Source organism: Pieris rapae, chromosome 13 (genome assembly GCF_905147795.1).
Source record: "Pieris rapae chromosome 13, ilPieRapa1.1, whole genome shotgun sequence".
Taxonomy (NCBI): domain Eukaryota; kingdom Metazoa; phylum Arthropoda; class Insecta; order Lepidoptera; family Pieridae; genus Pieris; species Pieris rapae.
The window spans coordinates 3,613,294-3,631,362 of NC_059521.1; the positions used below are offsets into that span (position 1 = coordinate 3,613,294).

The 18,069-nt window shown below is 35.0% G+C and overlaps 1 protein-coding gene across 3 annotated transcripts in view; it reads left to right on the forward strand.

Moving 5' to 3' along the window:
- LOC110991785 (talin-B) overlaps positions 1-17,846 on the forward strand; it is a 53,993-nt gene extending 36,147 nt beyond the window's left edge. For all 3 annotated transcript variants that reach the window (XM_045630664.1, XM_045630665.1, XM_045630666.1), the window contains exons 63-86: positions 146-308; positions 849-941; positions 1,703-1,777; positions 2,044-2,203; positions 2,515-2,627; positions 2,787-2,912; positions 3,865-4,038; positions 4,658-4,800; positions 5,153-5,287; positions 5,989-6,075; positions 9,760-9,862; positions 10,228-10,337; positions 10,885-11,009; positions 11,356-11,498; positions 12,181-12,243; positions 12,423-12,534; positions 13,063-13,141; positions 13,838-13,973; positions 15,095-15,181; positions 15,289-15,409; positions 15,642-15,754; positions 16,118-16,208; positions 16,841-16,905; positions 17,278-17,846. In XM_045630664.1, coding sequence (XP_045486620.1) covers positions 146-308; positions 849-941; positions 1,703-1,777; positions 2,044-2,203; positions 2,515-2,627; positions 2,787-2,912; positions 3,865-4,038; positions 4,658-4,800; positions 5,153-5,287; positions 5,989-6,075; positions 9,760-9,862; positions 10,228-10,337; positions 10,885-11,009; positions 11,356-11,498; positions 12,181-12,243; positions 12,423-12,534; positions 13,063-13,141; positions 13,838-13,973; positions 15,095-15,181; positions 15,289-15,409; positions 15,642-15,754; positions 16,118-16,208; positions 16,841-16,905; positions 17,278-17,370 — 2,710 coding nt within the window. In that variant the 3' untranslated portion in view covers positions 17,371-17,846. The remainder of the gene's footprint in view (positions 1-145; positions 309-848; positions 942-1,702; positions 1,778-2,043; positions 2,204-2,514; positions 2,628-2,786; positions 2,913-3,864; positions 4,039-4,657; positions 4,801-5,152; positions 5,288-5,988; positions 6,076-9,759; positions 9,863-10,227; positions 10,338-10,884; positions 11,010-11,355; positions 11,499-12,180; positions 12,244-12,422; positions 12,535-13,062; positions 13,142-13,837; positions 13,974-15,094; positions 15,182-15,288; positions 15,410-15,641; positions 15,755-16,117; positions 16,209-16,840; positions 16,906-17,277) is intronic.
- Positions 17,847-18,069: the final 223 nt, after the last annotated feature.

Here is an 18,069-nt window from a genome sequence, read left to right on the forward strand (position 1 = left end):
TTGAAAGATTTAATAAAATGTTACTTATATTTATGATCTGTTTTGGCCAACAAAAAGTTATTTTACTTCGTGGATAAGGAACATTTAATAATATTTACCATATTCGAAAAATCAACTAAATGTTTAATTTATGATCTTTCCGCAGTGAATTAAATTCGAAGCTCAGTCAACAAACACAAAAGCTGAGCTTTATGATAGGAACAGTCATCCTAAATAGTGATAAGCCTGAAGGAATAACGCGAGCCGTTCGCAGTACTGCTGAAGTGGTCGCAGAGATATCAGCACTTTCCAAAGCTATCAGAAATAAGGTACGGCATGTCTATAAATTCTATAAATTTACGAAATTCTAATAAGAAATTTTTTTTATTCAAAACAAATTGTAATGATATATTTCAAATATCGATTATTAGATTGATATAGAATACTTTATAATAACAAGCAAGTTGTTTGTTACAGCCAAGCATTATTGGCCTGGCTTTAGCATGACTTTTATGCTTGAGGTCGTAGGTTCTATGTCTGTGCTGGACTAATTTAATAATAATATAAATATGTGCGCTTTAAACTCACTCGTACGGTGAAGGAAAACATGATGAGAAAACCGGCATGCTTTTGACCCAAAAAAGACGACGGCATGTGTCAGGCTCAGAAGACTGATCACAAACTTGCCTATTGGACAAAAGATGATCACGAGACAGATATATAAATCCAGCCCTAAAAGGTTGAAACACCATTGGATTTTTTAATACGACCTTTTTTAAACAGATATTTCTTTGCATAAAATGTAAATAAGTAAAAAAATTGCCGTCTACGTTAGCGTAAATAATGTGTGATCTGTTTCATTCGCATAGGACGTAATCCAGGGGAAAAAAATGGAGAAAGCGACACATTATTTGACAGCTGCGATGTATAATCTACTCGAAACTTCAGAATCTGTCAGTCAGGTAAGCAAATAGGTATAATCAGGTAGGTTATTCAACAAAGACTTGCTGTAATAAAGCTAGTGTTATGATTCAATCTTATCAAAGATTATAATAAAGAAATATTTGATTTCTCACGCTTTTATTAAAAACAAATACACTTTACACACATTTCTGTATGTATTAATAAAAATCCCTCACGATGTCGTTGAACTCCTCAGAAACGATGATTTACTTAAAAGAAAAAAAATCCTATATTAATGAGGTAACTCTAGTAGAATAAGCACAGTATTGGCCTAGTAGATTCAGCGTGCGACTATCTCCCTGAGGTCGTAGCTTTAATCCCCGGCTGTACGCCAATGGACTTTGTGTCCATGTGCGCATTTAACATTCACTCGAACGGTGAAGGAAAACATCGTGAGGAAACCGACATGTCTTAAACCCAAAACGTGGACCGCGTGTCAGGCACAGGATATACCTGGCTGATTACCTACTTTTTTAGAATGACAAATGATCATGAAATAGATACAAAATCTGAGGTCCAGATCTCAAAAGGTTGTAGCGCGTCTGTTTAATTTTTTTTTAGAATAAGCTGCAAAGTATATGTCATGATTAAGCACATACTATACTACACATAGTTTATCAATATTTCATAATATTGTATAGATTAATTTTATATTCCTTTTTGAACCATGTTATCAAGAGTATAACGACAAAGTACCAACCATCTAGTTTAAGAGTTTTTAAGTTGTTTGTTGTTGGCTATATGTAAATAAAATTCTCAGGAGTTCGAAAAACCAGAATCACGAAGGAAACTGCTCGATGCGTGTCGAACTCTGACTGAAGCGTTGAACAAACTTGTAAGTATACTAATAATCGGGCAATAGTAATGTTTGCGATATATTAAGTTGGATTTTTTATTAGTTTTCGCTTTTTGTGTAAAGCATGACCACGATTATTACTCCAAAACTTACCATTACTGACACTGTTTTTTAAACAAAATTAAAAAAAAAACATGAATGTTGTCTTACCCTAAAGATGTTTCTGGTATTTAGTAATTATTCTTTCCACAACAGTTTTGTAAACATGTAATTAAATGTTGATTATCATAAATTAATCATATTAGGCTCAAGTATCGTCCCGTGCTGACAAAACGAAGCGTGATGGTGAAGAATTCCAACGCAATATTCAGCTCCAACAGGTTCTACTTAGTCCTAATCTGCCCACATGTGCACTCAGTCTGGAAGATACTTTAGACGCATTACAGTCGCAAGGAGAGATCATACGTGAGTGTTTATCGTTGTAAATGTATAGTATTTTTATATATCCTATGAAAAAATTATGTTTTTTAATTAAAAACCATTTGATGCCTTTAAATACAGAATGTTGTTTCCGATTTCACCAGAGTATACATGAGTTAATCTAAAACTTTTTATATTTTTTATTATTGTGTTTGTACATTCAGTAAGTTTTAAAAAATTCAACAATTGCACGATATCAACGTAAAATATTTACCGATATCGGTTTTTTTTCTTAATATAAAAAGAAAAGATCAACATTTATTAAGTCTAAAGTAATTGATATTAATAAAAAATAGACAAGCTGGATAGCGAAGAAACGATGTCCCAGTCTGAGTGTGGCACTACATTGCGGTACGTTGCAGCGGCTGCCTGCGCAAGCGCTCAATACGCTTCACATTCCACCTATTTGGTAAGGAAATCGTTCGTACTTATATACTCTTTATTATACGTCGAGATGTCTTGAAAAAAAAATTCTAAAACTTAAATGTCGAAATTTACAATTGATAAGATTTTGTTTGAAAATATCTTAAATTTAATTTTTATTAACACACAATATTTTTAATCATAGCTAGCGATTTCGGAAGAGAACCAAGATGCGGCGAAGAAAGGACTAATAGACCACAATAAATTGAACCAAATTTCAGACAACGTTGATGAAGTCTGCTCGAAAATAATTTCTGGAGATAAAGAACAGGTTTGTTCCATCATTCCAAGTATGATGAAGCTGAATCATCTTAATGACTGTTTATTGCCTAAGAGTATGCTCCTAGTATACTTTCTTAATAACTCCATACCGCTCGATTCTCGGTTTAACCTATTAACCTCTATCATCACCATTCTCTATGACCTCATGCCAATTAGCCGCATCCACACCGGACGATCCAAAATGGATCGGCGATCCCGCGATCCACGATTCAAGATCGCGATGCGTGGAGCGTGGATCGTACTAGGCCGATCCAACAGCAATCTTTAGCAATGCTGACTGGCAGCTCCAACACGCTCCAGCCGATCCATACTGATTCACATGAACTCTGTCTGGCTATGGAGTCACATGTGAAATGACGGCGACAAATAGCCGTAGCAGCGACAAGCTACATTTTACTTATATTGTATACTATATTCAAAAATTATGAAAACGAAATATTAATGCTTAAAAATAAATAAAAGTTACGAATCACGCGATTCAAAACCGCAACGGTACACACCGCGCGCGATCGGATCGCAATGGATTGTCCGGTGTGGATGCGGCTATTGTACTTAACACTGTTCTATCAATTGTTACTGTGTGTTCTTAAAATATATATATCTTAAAATATAGGATATGATTTTTATTGTACCCATGTAACCGCCGACCATGCATGGTGAGTGTCATGAAAGTGAATGAAGGGAGAGAGGTATGTCAGTACAGTAGTAAGTGGACATTCGTGATTTCTGCCTAAACATAAAATAATTTTGAGACAGTGCTATGTGAAGTATGAAGTGTTATTTACAATAATGCTACCAAAATTCAAAATGTTATGCTAAAAATGCTAGTGATAAATAAATCCCCTGGCTTTTAAACTTTGGCGATTTTTGTAGTAAGACTAAGAAAATCTAAAGAATCTAATCTAAATGTATGTAGATTTACGGATTTGTATTTTCTCTAGGCGAAATCTTTGGAACCGGTTTTAAGTAAACACATACAAATATTATCTGAATTTGTTGACGACTGTACCATGAAAATGAACGAAGACGAAAGTGCAAAAGTTAAAAAAGACTACATTGTCATTAATTCAGCTATGGATCAACTCAAACATGAAATACAAGCCTCATCCTATAAGGTAAGTTTGGAATATAATAATTTTCGTAAACTGTAAGTCAGCCATTTTCCACCCATACTATTTGTTGATTTGACTATTCAAAAAAATGTGATTCAACTGATTAAATGTATTTTGACTTTGACTTAATAGCTTGTTCGTAAACCTTGTTCACAACAGAGATTTTATGTTGTTGGTTTTTATTTACCATAAAACAATATGAAAAATAAATTATTTTAGGTATATATGTTTAAAAAACATGCCCACAAAAGCGTTATAGAGAAAAACTTGTAAGTAATCGTAAATTAATAATATACTAAGCCGTTGCTGTCTTTTCAATAAGGTTTCCGCCTGTCTAATAGTTATACTGTCTTGGAGTTTAATTTCGACAGGAACTAATTATGTAACTTAGAACGATCAACTCGAAAAACTTTGAAACGAAGTTTGTTTACATGTTTATAGGCTGGGTACCGTTAGGATAGATAGAGAACCGTTCTGACAGGATCTAGAAATGATACATTTTGATTTAAAACCAACAGAATAGCTGAAATTGTTTTTAAAATCTTGTCAAATAGCCTTATAGTTCCCGTTCTTTAATTCACATTTTCTCTATGCCTGCGTTATATTCCCTGTATATTTTTAGGATGATAAAGTCATTTCTAGAAGTTTGAAACTACTGGATGCTATAAATCGTTTGAAATTAACAATGAAGCGGTCGCCAACGCCTCGGTATAATGGATCGACAGCAGAAAAACACAATCTTGGCATAGTTATGGAAAACGCTAAGTACGATTATTTAACTTTGTTTATAGTTAATTAAGACTTAAAATAGAGTCCATACACTGTTATTGTATGTACTTTTGTTTGATTACCTGTGTAAAGGAAGCAAAATAAATTCTGTTTCGAAGGACCTGAAAGTTTGATTTATTTGGGGTCATTCTTTGATTTTTTTTTCTTTTAGAGAAGCTCATGCTTTTACCACGTGGATAGTTCCACATAAAAATCCAATATACGTAGTAGTGGGGATTTTTGGATCTTTTACGCTTTTTTCTTATTCCATTTTTTTCAATTTCTCTTGCACTATTATTATTTGTTTAAAAGTTTAAATAGAAAATTTTATTTATTCCTTGACTTACAGAAACCTCTTAAATGACACATCCCGTCTGGTGAGTCAAGTGACGTCATCAGAGGAAGAAGTACTCACGTGGGTGATGTACGGGGCTATCAGTAAACAAGTTATCAAATCATACGAGGCCTTACTCACTTGCATAAGGTAACACAATTACATTTAGAAGTATAAAAAGTTTTTTTAGAATTTGCAAATTAGTGTTTTTATTGTTACGGTTTAAAGGAAAACCTCGTAAGGAAATCGTCAAGTCGATGGCGGGTGTCTGGCACAGAAGGCTGATCAGGATCACATGAGTGACGACAAAAAAAATAAAAAAATTAGTTTAATATATAAATAAACATCTCGTCATGTGTTATAATTTTAGTAATTCATTAAAGTTTTAAAAAATTAAATAAGTTAACTTTGTAATGGTGGATATAATATATTTTTATTAATACTAAACAATTGCTTGGCTTTTGTTCTATTCACATATTTACTATATGACATTAAAGATAATTTTTCGATTTACTTTCTCTGATAACAAATTTCTGTTATAAAGAAATAAATTGTAATTGTAAAGATGTTCGTCATTTCAAGCGTTGTTTCAATGCTTGATTCAGTACTTAAGTCAATACTCAAATCTGTCACATACCTCATGACAAAATTAAACAAGCCCTATGTTATGACACTTAGCAATAATAGTATTATTAGATAATTCCAGAGACTACAAATTTCACGAAACTTTAAAACTGTATAAATATGTTAAATTTAATAATTGTTTTTTATTAGGCAAACAATTTTTGTCAGTGAATTATGTATTAAATAATACATAATTCCCTGGTACTAACATAGAACTGACATTACAGAAATAAAGGAAGTGAGATGAAGGTACTCCAAGCTACAGAAATATCTAATGACAACCAAGAACCACAGAAGAGTCATCTCCAGACACAGTTAGTATACTTTAACTCTTGTTAATTACAGAAATTCTCGTTAATAACAAACAAGTGGACCCGAAAAACATTTTCTTGTAGGTACACTTCTTAAATTAAACTTAAAAAAATCATCATCTCATTTAAACGTTACTCAACTTGAAACACAAAAAACTAAATCAACGTGGGTACAGCCATTTAAGAGTTTAAAATACAGGCTCTTCTCATTCGTTTCGCTCTTGGCAGAGCGGTCGTGATCGCTATGTAGTAGAAGTAGAAGGCGCAGATGTAATGCGCTTCACGACGCTCCGCCACCGCTGCCTATTGGAGGTCATCCTGCTGCACTGATTCAGTGTTTCTCCTACGGCGGACTTAATCTGATCAGTCCAGCGTGTAGGTGACCTGCCGCGCGGTCTAGCGCCTTCCACCTTCCCCTGGACGACAAGGCGTTCTAGGGACTGATCGCCACGCCGAGATACGTGACCGAAGAATGTAAGGATGCGAGATTGTACTGTTGAAAATAGACGCTGCTTAACACCGAGTTCTTGAAGTATCGAGACGTTTGTACGAAACTCGGTCCACGATACCCCAAGCATTCTTCTCCAGCACCACATTTCGAGAGCGTCTATTTTCTGCCTTTCCACATCTCGCAAGGTCCACGTTTCGGCTGCGTACAGAAATATGGGGAATATGAGTGCCTTCACGAGCCTGGTCTTCGTGGCTTTTGTTATATTTCTGTTTCCCCATATTTTCTGCATCTTGTCCATCGCCGTTCTCGTGATGCCCATCCGACGTTTGATCTCGTCGATGCAGCCGCCATTGCTCGAAATCTGGGCCCCAAGATAAATGTACGATTGGACCACGTTGCATTTCGCGACTTGAGCCACTTGAGGCGAATTATTTCCGGCACGGTCAACAATCATCACCTTGGTTTTGCTACGATTTATCCTGAGGCCAAATTCACGACTCACTCGCTCCATCTTTAACAGAAGCTCTTCCAAGTATTGCGAACTGGATGCAAACAAAGTCGTATCATCCGCGTAACGCAAGTTCGCAATCCTGTATCCACCAATTGTTACACCGTCTGTCCAGTCCTCCAAAGTGATCCACATTATTAGCTCTGTGTACACATTGAATAAGAGCGGTGATATTATACACCCCTGGCGTACTCCGGCACTGGGATGGAAATCACCTGATAGAACATCATCTGTGCGAACTGAAGCTGTACCTTCTTCATAGAGCCGTCTTAAAAGGTGCACAAGATGTTTCGGTGTGCCCATATCTAGCAGGGTCTTCCACAACACCGGCCATTTCACTGAGTCGAATGCTTTTGAGAAATCAACAAAGCAAATGAATACGGGCTTGTTAAATTCTCTTGACTTCTCTATAATCTGGCGTAAAATGAGGATTTGTTCCCGAGTGCCTTTTCCCCTGACAAAACCTGCTTGTTCCGGAGCGATCTCCCCAGAGAGATAGGTTTTCAAGCGCTCGTTGAGGATGTGCAGCAATATTTTGCTAGCGTGTGGTATTAGAGCAATGAGGCGGTAATTGTTACATTTCCTCGTTGAGCCCTTTTTATGCAGGGGTGTAAATATGGTGTGTGTCCATTCCGTAGGCCATACTCCTGTCTGCCACACCTTATTGCAGATGAGATGAAACATCTGGTCGCCACGTTCTCCTAAGGCTTTAATTGTCTCTATAGGAATTGCATCTCTACCAGTTGCTTTTTTGCTTTTCAGGTGTTTTATGGCAGCTCTTACTTCGGACAGAAGGATGTCTGATTCCAAATTATCTGGCTCTGGTTCTGTGCTTATAGACAGTCGAGACTGCGGATCTAGGAACAATGATTGACAATAGGTCCTCCACGTTTCAGAGATTTGTTCGAGTTCTGTTACCACTTCATTTTTGTCGTTCTCGATAGCCCAGGTTTTAGCAGGTAGAGTTTTAGTAATAAGACGAATTTTATGGTAAAGGTCTCTAGACTCGTGCTTCATAGCATGTTTTTCAAGTTCGTCACAAATGCTACGAAGGTGGGAATTGTGGTCTCGCCTGCAGCAGGCTTGTATGTTAGCAGACAGTTGATTCAACTCTCTTATGTCTGCTCCTGCGGCTTTCTTTAGGCGTCTCTCTTCTATAAGGGCAAGGGTACTGTCGGTCATCCAGTGTTGACGTTTGCGTGTTTCTGATCTCGGATTAGACTCAGTGACTGCATTTTGGATGAGTTGTTTAGCCTTATTCCATAGCGTGTCTGGTGTTGCTTCATTGCGGCTCACAACGTTCCAATCTTGCCAATTCCGTTCAATGGATGTAGTGAATTTCTCGTTATCTGCTATTTCAATCCGTCTTGTCATCTTGGAGGATCGAGTGGCCTTGAGCTTCAACCTCATCTTTGCGATGACGAGTTGGTGATCGGAACCGCAATCAGCCCCAGGGAGCGTGTGGGCATTAAGAATGGAGGTACGCCAACGTGATCTTATTAGTATGTAGTCAATCTGGTTTTTGGCTCTACCTCCAGGTGATGTCCAGGTGAACAGTCTACGGGGATGGTGTTGGAATAGACTGTTTACCACTACCATGTTGTTCTCGTCTGCGAACTGCATGAATCTTTCACCTCTTTCGTTACATACCCCAAGTCCGAAGTTTCCTACACATTTGCTGTACTGGGCAGAGTTTGCGCCAATTTTTGAGTTAAAATCACCCATTATTATAAGTAATTCTCTATTGGGGATTTTGGCAATTGTTGTTTGTAAATCTTGGTAAAAACTCTCCAGTACGAGGGGTAGAGCTTCACTAGTAGGGGCATATGCCTGTATTAGATTTAAGTTTACAGGTGAGGCTTTGAGCTTCATAGATATAATGCGGTCGCTAACTGCCTCATACCCTATCACACTTTTATTCTCATGCTTAGGAATAAGAATCGCTACTCCGTTTCGGCTACTGTCATCGCTACTGGAAAAGTAAACAGCATGGGCGTCGGTAAAGAAGTGCCCATTTTTTCTCCAGTGCGTTTCTGTTAGACCGCAAATGGATAAACCACATCTAGTGACTTCCCTTTCCACGATGTCAAGTTTACCGGTATTTAGCAACCCGCGAACATTCCACGTGCCTATTCTCTGGATTTTTCGCAACTTTACGGAGTTTCCAGTAGCATTATCTCCACGTGGAGCCTGGTCTCTAACTCCAACATGGCCGGTAGTCCATTTCCCACCGCTCGCCCCGGACGCGACGCGGCGCCGCTGGCTAGGCGGTTCGCATGGCAATCGTGATTCTATTGTGTGTACTTCCATAGCGATTGTCTTGGGAGATAAGCTGCAGTGGTTTCCCGTTGCCTTCTGCGCCAGTTCTTTTAGGGGTTATTTGAACCCCAAGGCCACTGTAGCCTCTTCTGACCTCTGGTCAGGAATGTGGTTATACCGCCACGGCTCGGTCGCCATTGCCTCGTCCGTTATCTAGCAGGGGGACCACGGTATAGGAATACCGCCGCGGATGATATGTTGTCCGCGCGTGCAGGTGAGGTTGACAGTTGGGGCCGGAAAGATGTTGAGTCCGTTCTCCCCCATTACCCCCCAAGCTTTCAAAAATAAGCAAAATACAGGCACAGAAGATCTATATAAGAATAGATGAAAAATCTTTAAAAATATGATACAATTTTGTTTGTATTTCTCATCTGTTTTTTTATATTTAACATATGTAAACATCTTCTAGAATCGACTTGATCAACAAATGGCTCCGGAACCCGGCGTGCAAACAAGATGTCAAGAACGAAGCGATACGCGCAGCTGAGAATATTATTGACATGGGTGACAAGGTATACTTCTCTTTTTGATAAACTTTCTTAAATTCTATACATATATAAAGGATATATATATAATTCAGAGCAGTGTTGCCCTATTGGCATTAGAGTGCGAGTCTCATCCCTGAGGTCGATGGTTCTATTCCCGGCTGTGCACCAATGGACTTTCTGTCTATGTGCGCAATCAACATTCGTTGAAATGGTATAAGAAAACATCGAGAGGAGACCTGCTTTAGACCCATAAAGTTGACGGCATGTGTCTTGCCTATTAAATTGACAAATTATTATGAAACAGATACAGAAATCAGAGGCTACATGGACTACATAATTTTTAAAATTATTCTTTCTCATTTTTATTAACAGTATTCATTATTTTTCAGATATGTGAGGATCTAAAAGATCCGGAGAAAGAAGAGATGCTTCACGTTGTCGTAGAGTCAAAAGAACTTCTTAAAGAGTGTTCCGTGAAATATCAAAGTGCGAAAGCGAGGTTTGTACATTTCCGTTAAAAATAACAGAATACAAGAAAAATCTGCTTAAGATTTGATTAGATTGTATTATGTCTATACTCGTATATAAGTTCTATAACACATTTCGATATTAAGTTAAATCTATAGGCATTATAAAGTTCTTCTTCTTCTTCAAATGCCACTCCATTACTGGAGGTTGGCCAATAAATAAAATTAAAAAAGCATTATAAGGGGGCAATATTCTTAGCGTTCTCTTCTGTAATTTTCTGACGAGAGCTTACAGAAGCTCATCGTGATTGGCAACTCCGAAGGGAAAATATCGCGTGGACGTTCGCCATCAAGATAAAGTCTACTCGTCATCTTCAAAATTATAAAAGAAGCATTGACGTATAAAAGGACTGGAATTAGTGGTAGCAAATTATTCGCGCCAAATCATACAGTATACTGCTCTTCACCGATCCTCATATTAGTTAACGACCCAGAGATGGTTAATATGATGATATGCGCTTATATGACTATCAGTTTTATATTTCATAGATTTTATAATAGCAATTTTAATTATTCAAGCCTTCTATTGGAGCGACTGAGAGAACTTAAGGGGATGTTAGAACGAGGCGTAGTAACGAGGGTCGTAGAGGAATTCCTTGAAGAACAACCCTTAGAAGATATCGAGAATATACGTAAAGAAACAGGTATGGATAGTACATACAGTTTTTAATTGAAAAATCGACTATAATAAATATATATTTTCAGGTTGTTGTGTACAACTTTACAAATAAAAGTAAAATAACATTTCTCGTTTCGATGTCTACGATTATTTTTAACCAACTAAGAAAGGCTTAGATTTTAAATGTATTAAAAAAATGCCTAATAATAATATTTAAACGTTTCAGTAATTATTGTTTCACACGTAAAGAACATATTGTTTGAACATATTATTTGTTAGTCCACATCTTTTTAGACGTATTCACTTAGCCCTAAGATTATTATAACAAAAAAAAATTGATCGCTATAAGGGGATTTTTAAATTATTATCAGACGTGAAACGGCGTGACCTACTGTTGGACAAGAAGATAGCAGAACTTCTCGCACAACTTGGCCGCGTTTCACGAACCGCTCAGTTTGTGTCTGACACCACCACTGCACCGATCAGACATGACATTATAAACACCAGTAAACAGGTATAAAAAATAAAACATGGCTTATTTATATTTAGTAATTAAAGTAAAAATTGTTTCCCACTTCATGCTTGATTTGATGTTCTTCACATCAACACTAAAATCATTTTTGTATTGCGCAGCCCAAATACCACAAATATTTAAGCCTTGATTTGTTCAAGCTATTGTGGAATATGGTTAAAATGAGTATATCTACAGCATCATGAGCACTATTATCTCACATACACACCTTCACGTACATACCCTCACTTTTAAACCATCACACAACACAACCAAAATTTCGTTATCTAAATGTACCTATAGAATAATTTTTATTGATTTTTTTTCTGTTTTGTAAATGTTTAAACCTTTTTGTAAATATTATGTATTCATCTTTGGCTATATTTTTGTGTACTTGCTTGTTATTGATTACGTAATAAATAAAGTAAAATGATTAACACAATACAATACAAAATCACACTTCATTATATCTTGAATTGTCGTATCTTCCCAACAGAACATAGCGCGATTACCTTTCTTTGTACATTAATAAGCTCTTTTTTGAGCGTCGTGAATCAAACTGGAATCTCATTTTTGTTGCATATAAATAGTTAACGTAATACTTTTAGTTTTGCAATTAAAAGTTTTAACAAAATGAAAACAATAACGAATTCTGTAAAATAATTTTAAACTATCTCCCTAATAGGTAGAACTTCTCGCTCCATCGCTTGTGAAAGCTGCACAAGATTCGGTTAAAAGTCAAGATGACGTAAGTATTCCTAATTATTATTTGTTCTTAAATTTACTTTGCAATTAAGATTCAAACAAATGAATCATTTGTTTTCTGCATCATTAGTTATATTCATTTAGAAGTTTGCATACGTAATATCCACTTATATTTGTTTGTGCGATAGATAGATACATCTGAGATTTTTTGTATTTCTATAGCAAGCGATAGAGAACTATAGAGATATGGTAATGAAATACGCTGAATCGCTTTCTCGGGTTCGGGAGTTATGTGACCGCGCAGTGAATCCCGTGGACTTCGCGCAAGCAGCGGGTAAGTTAATTATAATTATTTTTTTAAATTGAGAATAAAAATTTAATCTGTGTCGCCAACGACTATATAAACTGTGGTCCTAACAAAATTAATACTGAATGTTCTTTTTATGAACGTACGAATGAGACTTAAACCGATGCAGGTATATTGTTTGTAAAGTAATGTTTTTTTATCGTATCACATGGATTTTTGTAAAAACGATACAAAAATAACCCTTTTTATAATAAACACTCAATTGCAAATGTATAAGATGAACAAAAAAAATATTTTTGAACAAAGGCATAATTTAAAATTAATAAAATTCAATCAAAAATAAAAAAATCTGTACTGTTATTTATACCCTTTAGATTTTTATTTCGTAATATTCATACGTAATTATAAATAATCATGGTAAGTATAATAAACATCGTCGTATGCGACCCGTGTACGTTATGCCAGAAAAGATTCGTATCTATATTGTTGAAAAAATATCGTAACACACTGTAATTAAATGTTTGTTATTTTATTTACTTTTTCGTGGCATTTCAGTTGAAACAATGGCCCGCATCAAAGAAGCTTCTAAAAATGATCCCATTAAAGCAGCTTTTGCATCATCTATTATAACTAGGTAAGAAACATTACATATTTTACTTCCAGAAATAAATTAAAAAATATATGTATATTTTTAAATTTATTTTGTCCTTTATATGTCTATTTAACGGGATTGTTTGAAAATAGTTAAAATGTAATACGTATAATTACACCTATTTACAGAGATTAACTTTAATAGAGAATAACTAACACTTTAAGAGCGCTGGTCTTGATCCTTTTCTGTTAAATTACAACGTCCAATAATGTATATTATCGTATGTGAGATGCTTTTAAAACCAAGTACGATAGTAAACTACTATCATACTTAGATTGTACGATATAACTGGTCATACTTCTGGTCGTTACGATAATTTTGCTCTATAACTTCTATAGATATTCTAGTCGTAGACGCCATACGATTTTACGGTCCTGATACGATACCTGCCTGACTTTAGGTTAACATTGCTACACGAATGGTTCCGTTTAGTTTTAAATACGATCACGCAGCTAAAAAAATAACACAGTAGTAGTATTCTGTAACGTTAACTTTGCGAATAATAACTATTATATGTACGCTCGAGAGAAGTCAAAATGATTGATTCTCTTAAGGTTGTGCCTTAAGCGCTTTAAATATCCCTCTCATTACAATCTATGGCATCCTCTTTTGTCCTCTGGAAATTTATTCCAGTTTGTTTTCTTTTAATATTGAGAATGTTATTATGGTAATGCTTAGGCTAGGTAACCGAGTCGTGGAAGCAGGTATGTCAAGCGCCAACGTACAGAAGGACCTTGAGCTTCAAGAAACCCTGGCCAGCATCAAGAAGAGTATCAAAGAGGCACATCACACCAAGACCGATCTTGCTGCTGAGGTGATATATTGTTGTTACTTCTTTAAGACGCTCCGTGTTATTATTTTCGCCTACTTCTTTAAAATAATTCTTCCTCTTAATCTCTCGCCGACCAAAATAAAGAAGACTCATGATGTTGTTAATAATACAGTCAAAACCGTTTACGACGACCTCTACCTGTTATGCTAAGCAAAATCAAAGGTTCTGAATTCTTTTGTATTAGGTTCTGAATAACAACGTCATCGGCTGTTATGACTATCGGTTTTAACTACCAAATATGAGTAGTCGATGTCGTTAAAACAGATTTTGACTGTATATTTAATGCTATGGTGTCTCGTCGTAGGTTCGAACTCAATCAATGGACTTACTTTCCATGTGCGCATTTAACATTCCCTCGAACGGTGAAGGAAAACATCGTGAGGAAACCGGCTTGCCTTTAGATTAACAAATGATGAGGTACAGAAATCTGAGGCCCGTTAAAAGGGACATTTATATATTTGTATAAATAATAGGTCTAAAAATAAATAAAAATATAATAATTGATCTATAAACTGAGACATACACATAAACTATTGTTGTGTTGTAAGTTTATTTTAGAAGGATAATTTACTACAGATTGTTACCTATGATGTCATTTGATCTTACTGCGATTTAAGTACTCATTTATACGTACTTGGCACCGCGTACGCATCGTATGTATCACGCATAATGTGACGTCATTTGCTTAACGCGTGTAACGATATTGTTAACAACTTCAAAGTCTTATAACTACGCTTTTTAGAGAAATTTAATCGCATGATCTGAAGAAGTTTGCATATGTATTTTGGAGACTTTCACAAAAACTAAATTTATACTAAAGAAGGTTTTCGTTTTTGTACATAATAAAATAAACTTTAGGACAAAGAATGAATATTTTGTTGCAGAGTCGGTATATTTGCATTTGTATTTGTTAAAAGAAATCTTAAATAATTTTTGCGCAAGCGATGTAGTTCGCAGAATCTTAAGACAATAATTGTGTAATAAGTGTTTTGCTTGTCACTATTTTAACTATTTAAAAATCATTTTATTAATTTGTTGCAATACTCAAAGTATATCTCTATATCTATACAAGGTTGGATAAATCATACATTTCCTTTTTATAGATTATTCGTAAGACTGGGGAGGTGGAGTCTGCTCTCGGCGGAGAAACAATTTTCCAGAAGGAGCCAGAGGCCGATCAGCCAATCTTTGTAAGATTCTTCAATTAACATTATTTATGTGTGAAAACACGAATATCTTTATGAAATTTTGTCAAATACAATTAGAATCCTATGAGGCAATTTTTTTGTTTTTTTAGGCGGCCGCTCATGGGCTGCATGCGGCAGTACGCGATTGGTCAGCCCGAGATAACGAAGTGGTTGCTGTGGCCAAACGCGTCGCAGTACTTATGGCCAGGCTGGCGCACCATATGTATAATGGTAAGACAACTATAAATAGATAGATAGACAGACTAGCAATAATTATCTTGTCACTTAATATGAAAATGATAAAGTATATTTTTTATGAATAAATCAATTCTATTTTCGCCAAGTTACTAGGCGGATGCGACCTCACGACACCGCGAAATCAGTAGACGGAAATGAAAACAATCAATATCAGTATTGTAATTAATTAACAATATCTAGTGACCCATACGTTTGTTTAATGTAGATCGCAAATCTGAGCTGATAGCGACGTCAAAGGAGATAGTGGCCAAATCCCACGAAGTGGCAGCTCTCGCCCGGAAACTGGCCATGGAGTGTAGTGATTTGAGGATTAGAAACGTATGTATTTCAACTTCCTTTTAATTATATATCTACTGTTTAATTAAACTATAGTATACTCCCAAGAATATATCAAAATATGCCGTATATATCTATTGAAGAATATTATTATCATAAAATAGGTACAATAATATAGAAACATTGCCGAAATAGTAATACGGTATAAAATTTCGACGCAACGTGTGTCAAGTCAAACTAAATCTAAGGAACCAAATCTACAAACGATAAATTCATTTTGGTGTCTTAGGTGGTAAGGTTAGGTACTGTAGGTATCTATATATAATCGTTTCAAAAACTATTTTATTGTGTAGAAATTGAAAGAAAAACTTTCGTTCTCATCAATAAGCTTAACATGTTTTCTAGAACTTACTACAAGTCTGCCAAAGAATACCTTTAATCAGTGGACAATTGAAAATGTTGACGACCGTCAAAGGATCCACGTTGGGAAAGCAAGGTATGTTTATATCACAATGATATTGAAGTATATGAATCATTTAACTCAATGATAACTGTTCAGTCAAATTAAGTTAGTCTAGCTAAGTTGCTCTAGCCTAAGAAAATTTAAAAAATTTACAAAATCGTAATATATTTCATTTTGAGACAATTATTTACGTGTTATTTAGTTTTTTTTAATTATATTATATAAGAATGTCTAAGGACAAGCTGTATAATGAAATCAAACGGCTTGTCGAGTAATTATTAGTATTTATTTTTTTATTTTCAGTGGTAACTTTTTTAGTACTTCACAATTTTATGTACCTAATATGTAATGATATAATATGACTGATTCTGTAAAATAAAAAAATATACTGTACTTAGAAGACTTGCAACAAATATTCAGGTACCATTCGGTATATTGCCAAATATACTATTCGTTAAGTCTAATACTTAGATGAATAACAATGTTTATTTTATTTTACTTAATATTGATAAAGCACGAAAGAGCGATAATGCAGAGCTTCGCTAGATGTAATTTGTAATTTTGTCCTTACGACTCATCTTTTTCATGAACTTCGATACTCGGCTTTTAATACTCATGGCGCATCTCATGTTTTATTTTTTATAATAATCGGAGATTTATTATAGGTTCGGAGGAGGATAAGGAAGCCATGAACATGCTTGTTGGCAATGCACAGAATCTAATGACCAGTGTGAGTATTGCATTTGATTTCGACATTTCACGTAACAAACGAGATAAATATTTTCATATTTTAAAAGCTGTGTTACACTAAAAATATCATCCAAATATCATCATAAAACCTACGCTGCATTTGTGAGGTTTTTTACTGGACATAGGAAATATTAAAAAAATTACATTCAATTAAGAATTTAATTGGATAATTAAGTCTACAGATTTATTACAATAAATCAACCTTAAAATCAAATCTTAAAGGGCACAATATTCGTACCAACGTTTCGTAAAAGCTTAGATTAAAAATGTTATCGAAAAATATTGAAACGCACACTAACTTTTAATTAAAAATTAAAGATATGTGTATGTAAGATTGGAAATATATTTATAGATACAAGAGATAGTGAAGGTGGCTGAGAGCGCATCAGTGAAGATAATGTCCCAACGTGGACGGAGAATTCGATGGGTCAGACGATACTACTAAAGCTGACTGCAATTCAAGAAGACATAATAAAATCGTAGTAAATAATACTTTTTTCGATTTGCGGATGATGAGAATGATAGATTTAATAATCTGTTGTATATTTTTGATAAATATACGATATATATAAATGTAGTAGTTTTAGATTTATAGAGATTTTTATTACATTCCACATACGTTATGTGTATTTTTAAGGCTATAATTTCCTTTACAATAATATTTTTTTGTGAACTAGTATTTTATTTCGCCATATGAACTCGTTAATCTAGTCTTCTTAAACGTAAAATTCATTGTCAGTCCACCACGTAATAATGCCTAATGGCGCATACATTAAAGAAAATGGTTGTCAGTTAAATAATTGTAATAGAAAAAAAAATTGTACATAAGAGTAATTACTATAAGCGTTACTTTTGTATCTGGTATCTTAACGTGTCATGAATATTTTATATCGCATTGTGAAATAAATTATATCTATTTAATATGTTTTTTATTTCTACTCTACTGAAGTTCTGTTATTAGTGTTCAGATATATTATGTTAATTGAAACACTTCGCTTGCAGCTGGGTAACAGCTGACTTTAATGTTTATAACTAACATAAAATTAGGGGTAGTTAGTTAGCGATGCTAACAAAAACTAACTTAGCTTATCTAAGGGTTCACAAATCTCATTGACACTTCAAAACAAAGACATTCGACCTTTTT